The following is a 6,584-nucleotide window of genomic DNA, read 5'->3' as shown; positions in this document are numbered from 1 at the left end:
AGAAGTTCTGTTCGTTACCTCTGGGTGATGTAAAGCCATTCACAGGTGTGGCAACCAGAACCAAGCACTGGTGAGTTTAAGCAAGGCAGTCTGTCCTTTTCTGCACACACACACACACAAACCACAAACACACAGATTACTTCCATGTACCCTGAACAAACATAAGAGAGGCATTAGGTCTGTTATTGTTTGCCTTTGCAGAGAGGTTACGGTACTCCAAAGGAATAACGCTCCCACAGTACACTGAAGCAAAACTGACAAGGTGGTACAGAGGACACTGTGTGTGTGTGTGTGAGAGAGACTAACTAGTTAAAACTGTTCCAGGTTGCCCAACAGGCATGTTTTGAAGTGTCGATCTCCGCTCTCACAAAGCACATTCGGAAAGCATCATATTAAATATGCCGCTTTTATTTGACATATCCATCTACATAAATTAACATGCCATATACATAACTGGCAGCAATATAATGTGTGATTTCTTACAAAAAAAAGAGAAAACAAGCAAGACAAACATAAAAACATAATGAATAAGGTTTTCAGGCCTCACACCAAAAAAAAAAAAAAAAAAAAGCAGTCTACCCATGGCCAAATGAAAAGGCATCATTCTTTTAAGAAACAGGACAGATAATAAAAGTAAAACTTTCCATGAGGGATAAATGATCAGAGGAATTCTCTTCTCCTCAACAGCAACAGCTGTCAATCAGGGACAAATCTTTACCCTCAAACTGGCAATCAATGCCAATGATGTTTTTTTTTTTTTTTTACCCCCAAGATATTCAAGGTAACAGGGCTATGATGTGATGCTGAGACCAAAGGTGTACAGTGTTTCTTTTCTCTGGAAATCTCAGTTGTCTCTTCTAATTCCCGGCATTCCTCTTCTAACAACACAGACAGAAAAAAACAGGAGATGAAGATACCAGAACTTGAGGCTGCGAGGACAGTGAACATCCTTCGGGCTGCTGGGCTTTGCACGTCACTTGTCTTGATGTTTTGAGTTCATTCATCTACTCAGTCCTCTCCAAACGAGACACAACAAGTCGAGGGAAGGAGCTTTTCGTTTCCATCACTCGTCTCCTGCCGGGAGATTTTCTTCGATCCTCTTGATGAACTTCATGCGGATTTCTGTCACATTGTCCCCTCTCAGAGTGTCTTGAGCAAATCTCACATCCACAGCCATCTGGACCTAAATCAGACACAAAGACACTTACGTTTCTATGCACAAACTGAAATAGTTGCACAAATTAGTGCTGGAGATCTATCAATGATTCTATTTTATGTCAACCATCAATGCATCAATCATTCTGTTTATCTAAAAATTGTATCGTGAATATTGTCTACTTATATAATTAGCATTGATCTTTGATTACATCGTTAAAATGGAACATGGAACTCAGATATGGAGCGTTGATCGTACCATCTCCAGGGCTCCTCTGAGGACCCCACACAGCAGGTTGGAGTAAATCAGCGTGTTGTGGTTATCCGGCAGCTCCACAAAGTCAACCAGCGGGTTGTTCTCAAGAATGAGGGAGAATTCGTCTCCTGCTGGGCTCCAGTTGGTCACACTGGGGGTGATTCCCAGGTACATTTTAAATGCAATCTAACAACAACCACAACATGGTGAGGAGTGGATGAAAGAAAGAAAGAAAACAGCGTATGATTACTCAATGGAAAACAGTAATGTCTGCTTGCAAGTTTATTTAGCAGAGGCAGATTAAATGTTTACCTTGGTGGCATTTGTGGCAGTAGGTTTTTCAGTCGCTCTGTTACTAATTACACTGGCTAGTAGCACAAAACATAAAATTAACTGCAGTGCCACAAAAATGTGCTAAACTCTATCAGTTCATATTATCAGGGTGCATACATGCAACCAAATGATGATCATCTTTCTCTGATTTCTAGCGCTCAGGAGATGCAGGTGGAACAGGTTACACAGGTCTAATATAAAGGGGAGATTTTTTTAAATTTGCGTCCAGCAATATGCTGCGTTTTTTTTTTTTTGTTTGTTTGTTTTTTTTAGATTTTCACAGAAATATATTATTGCCTTATGTGCCTTGGCGGATTAAGAATTTCTCAAAGCGTCAGCTGAGCCTGCAGCTCATCACTGACCCAGCTGACCTGTGTAAAACTGATCCACTAACCGTGCAGCAGTTTAACTGTGAAGCAAGTTTTAATTTGCACTACAGGTATTCTGACAGTAGCATCTGCACACACCTTATTTCTGATAACTGTTGCTTCCTTTCCTTCCACAGCGCTTTGTCCCTGTGATGTCTCACAGGAGGGTCGGCATATCACGCATGCACAAATCAAGGTTCGCTCAAGATAGAGAAATTGCACCCACACCGATGAAAATATTTCCGGGTGCTGGGTAGATTTTTAGTTTTTATATGTAAAATGATCAGACTTCAGTCAGAAATCAGTCATGATTTAGAAAATCTGTTTTTGAACAAACACAAGACCTCCCTCCACATATATTAAATGGACGAATGACTGAGGTGAGCTTCAGAGATTCACTAGAGGTCACATGATATCCTCAGGAAAGGCTATCACTGCACCCTCCAAACCGCTGTCCCATAGTGGTCCTCCAGTTACAACCATGACCCTCCTCTTCATGACCAAGAGCCAGTTCCCTGAGCTAGTGTGGGGTTACATCTGTGGAACGACTCCCACTAACAAACAGCTGTAACACCTTGAAAACAGCTGCAGTGCTGAACACACAGTCAGGCCTGAGAGAGGCCTCCATAATCTGTCTGACTTTCACAAAACACGACAAGGATATGTTAAAAATCCACAGGCAGAAGATTGAAGCACAACATGTCACAGCAGTAACATGATCATCACCTTTCTGAGGGAAGAGATTACATTTCATCTCACATGTAAGTGACTCCTCGCCTTCTGAATATCAAAGCAACTATCACACAAAGCAAAGAGGAAGAAGGATGCAGACTGGAGCTTTTAAGGTCTCTCGGTCACAATCATCAGTTTTCACTACCCCTCCCAACCTCCTTCTTTTCTTTCAATTGTTAGGATGTTTCATCAACATCACTCTCTCTGGTCTTGCTTTTTTCTGCTCTCCCTCCTTCTCCCTCCCTCCCTCCATGTTGGGAGAAGTCCATGGTCACGCTCTGATTGGCCTGGAACCTTCCAATTACCTTAGCAATGACATCGGCTGTTTCTCGGAAATCCTGACACCTGCCGATGTTGGAGCGTGCCAGGAAGTCCTCGATCAGACGCACTCCGATGTTATAACCCCTACGAAAGAGAGAAGGACAGAAGAGAACGAAGAGAAAGAAAGGTCAAACTGATTATTTCTCTTCATTGTAGAGGAAAAAATACTGATGAAAAATGAAAGCACTGAGTTAGAAGTCAGTTCCAAATGCGAATATTTTTGGGTCATACACTTGGCAAATGGTGCTAATTCTGATAAGGTCAAGTCAGCTTATTCTTACAGAATCTGAAGCCACCCGATACATCCCCATCCTAACATGGTCTTCCTCTGACCAGCTGGCTGGCGACTAGCAGGGTGGGCAGAGCAGACTCACTGCCTTCTAAGGCCAGGTAAGACAAGCCTCATCATGACTTAGCTTCGAGAGAGCTTAGGGTTGCTGCACAACCAGAAAAGCAAAGTACATCCAGTCCAAAGTCCTGTCAGCGTGACAGGATGTTTTGAATTTTTGAGTTATAAACCCAACGATTTTTCTTAATCTTATTTTCTGGGAGAACTGTAACCAGGATGGCCTTCCAGAGATTTTTTTTGTCTCTCATAAAAACACATATCAGTGTTCTCTTCTTCAAAGGCCCCATGGGTTCTGAGAAATTACAAAAGCAGAGGGGAACCTCTGACACAGAAGTGTGAGAAATAAAACCTGATGATGTCATCTCTGTGCTTTAGCTTGTGTCCAGGTACATTATGAATGGCGAGCAGCAAAATGTGTCAGAGCAGTGTGAAGGTGTGAGTGAAAGGGAGACACCCAGGAGGCCAAAGAAAATCACTTCTCTTCCCTTAGTTAAACAAGCAAGATGAACTTTAACACGTTGAAGCAAAGCAACTCAGCTTATGCACTCAATATGTGCGTGCACAGGGTACAACATTTATGCAATGCACAGAAAGCAGTGTTACATCTTGTAATAGTTAAACACCACTGACTGTATTTAAAGATGGATGACATGACAGCCTCTCAAAAGTGAAGCCAAAACATCTTGATCGCCCCCCGGTGGCTGGATGCAGTATAGGTCATAAATCTCATCCCCTACGTGTAGCCTAGAGGACATGGGCGAAACTAAAAAAACACACACTACATGTCATATAAATTTTTCTCAAAGATGTTGTCTGTCATAGTAGGTAATTCTCATCACACCGATGTATGTTTAAGTGTTCATTTTATTGACAAGTTGGGCTGTAATTAGTTATCTGATGTTCTAAAATGGGGTGTGACTTCAGGATTGCTAGTTAACCCACAATGGAGTCGAGCGATCCATTCCCCGATCGCTACAACGCAAACGTCATCAGTGTAAGATGGCAACGCTGGTATCCAGAATATTTTGGCTTCATTTTCACACAATGGGAGGAAGTGGAGACACATCATCCATCTTTATTTACAGTCATTGTTTAACACCAGCGTACAATTTGTTCAGTACTGGTATTTTGATGGATATCTGAAGGTGTTACTTGATGTATATAATGTACCAGTAACAAATTCCACCGCACTTTTGCAAATCATGATGTATGAAATTGTCATGGCCAGATGAAAACAGGCATATTGTGATATATAAAGAATCTGTCAATTAATAAAACAGAAAGAAAAACATGTTTGTGCATAAATTTCTGATAAAAACGATTTTGTTTGCTTGTTTATTGGACACCAGCAAGTCTTAGGGCACTTGCTTGACATCTCCACTAAACAACAGCTGGGTGTGGACACAGCTCATGACAGTAGATGGGGAACCCTTACATCTTGTCCAGCTGTTTGTTGACTTCCTCGTCATTCTCGTAGTCTTTGCAAAGCTGGGTGACCAGGGCCCCGTAAGTCAGAGTGAACAGCTCAGAGTTCTACAAGACAAAAAACAACGAAAGTCTCATATTACTGAGGCTGCTCAGAATGAAGTGAACCACGCTGGAACAACGGCATCAAGAGACTTGACTGATAGAGTGAGGTCAACTGTGATGTGGTGAGGAAAATTAAATTAGTATTAAAAGCAGGCTCGCTTGCTAAATGTGGTAAACTGCTTCGGGCAGTCCTTCAATTACCATAACCACAGCTTATATGTTAATTTTTAAAGGTTTTGAGCCAATAACACTACCTCTCTTCAGTTTAGAAAAGACCCTGAATTTTGTCCTAGGACAAAGAAAAAAACGACCTTAACCTGCCATCTGCTAATCAATTACTTCAATGTAAAGCGAGGCGTGGAAACAGATAACAGGGCTACTTTCTGCACCAGGAAGTCTAACAGGTCATGCTGTATGGACAGTTCCTGGTGCTGAAATGAATCTAATAGCAGTAATGCAAATTAAAGGGTCTGATTAAACAAACAAACACACTTAATATACACTTTGTAATGAATTGCCACAATGACTAATTAGTTTAAGCATTAACATTGATAGCTTGTGTCCTCACCATGGCTGTAAAATTGTAACGCTAATAAAAACTGAAAGCTGAGCAAGATTAGTGACTCCCTGCATGGCACAGATGGGACTGACCCCCTAATACTACCATACTGTGACTTATTGCTTCAGAGTCTACGATGTCTTCAGCAAACTTAGTCTGACAGTGTAGCTCAGCTCAGTAGTTATGTTAAATGTCGTGGGGTTATTTCAAACTTTACATGTGAGAATGCATTAAGGCAATATCTGTAATATAATCGCAGGTTATGGATTTCATTTAGAAAGTTATCTTAAAAGTGAACGGGCTAGGAGGGGACCATGTACAGCTAAGGAGGCTAACGGATTAGCTTCCGTGCTACAACGAACTATACTTCCTGTCAAAGCCAGTAATATTACACAATGAATTAAATATTTAAGTCAGCTGGTTCAAATGTCGTGTATCCAACCAAAACTCTCCAGCAATGATACCTGGCTGACAAGTAGTTCAGCTCGCAGACATAAAATGTAGCCACTTGTTATGTTAGCTAACGTCATTTGGCTACGGTTAGCATTTTGCTAGCTAGGCTTGATAGGTTTGGCTGACGTTAATGCTGCGGGAGTCGCCTACCATCTTCTTGCTGTCGGTTGTTCGGCTGGATTGCCTGGACATTGTGGACAGTGTTACAGGCTTACACAGGTGGTGACTCGATATTAATCCTTTATTTATTTGATTCTTCCTAAGCAGTTATTTCCGTAATCGCCAGTTTAGTCACGCTTCCACTAACGTTAAGGTACCTAGATTTTAAAAAAAGACTTCCGGTCGTACATTAGACTAAAATAATTATTTTGGGAAAACAATCCTGAGTAGTAAAAAGTACGGAGATTAAATGAAACGATGCATTTGAGAAAAAATCAATACATATAAATAACGCATTGTTGTTATCACATCCTTGCATATAGTGTTCCCTTTTCACAGAAAAAAAATAATTATGAGCTTTATTTTGAA

At 41.1% G+C, this 6,584-nt stretch overlaps 1 protein-coding gene across 1 annotated transcript; it reads right to left on the bottom strand.

Moving 5' to 3' along the window:
* Nucleotides 1-409: 409 nt before the first annotated feature.
* On the bottom strand, nt 410-6,363 carry trappc3 (trafficking protein particle complex subunit 3). The gene is made up of 5 exons (XM_041955391.1): nt 6,207-6,363; nt 4,950-5,047; nt 3,150-3,249; nt 1,415-1,597; nt 410-1,183 (listed from the first exon to the last, which is right to left on the bottom strand). The coding sequence occupies exons 1-5, from the start codon at nt 6,246-6,248 to the stop codon at nt 1,064-1,066; spliced, it is 543 nt and encodes a 180-aa protein (XP_041811325.1). The 5' UTR covers nt 6,249-6,363; the 3' UTR covers nt 410-1,063.
* Between the last annotated feature and the right edge of the window lie 221 nt (nt 6,364-6,584).

Source organism: Chelmon rostratus, chromosome 16 (assembly GCF_017976325.1).
Source record: "Chelmon rostratus isolate fCheRos1 chromosome 16, fCheRos1.pri, whole genome shotgun sequence".
NCBI lineage: Eukaryota > Metazoa > Chordata > Actinopteri > Chaetodontiformes > Chaetodontidae > Chelmon > Chelmon rostratus.
This window is presented reverse-complemented; position numbering and strand designations above follow the sequence as displayed.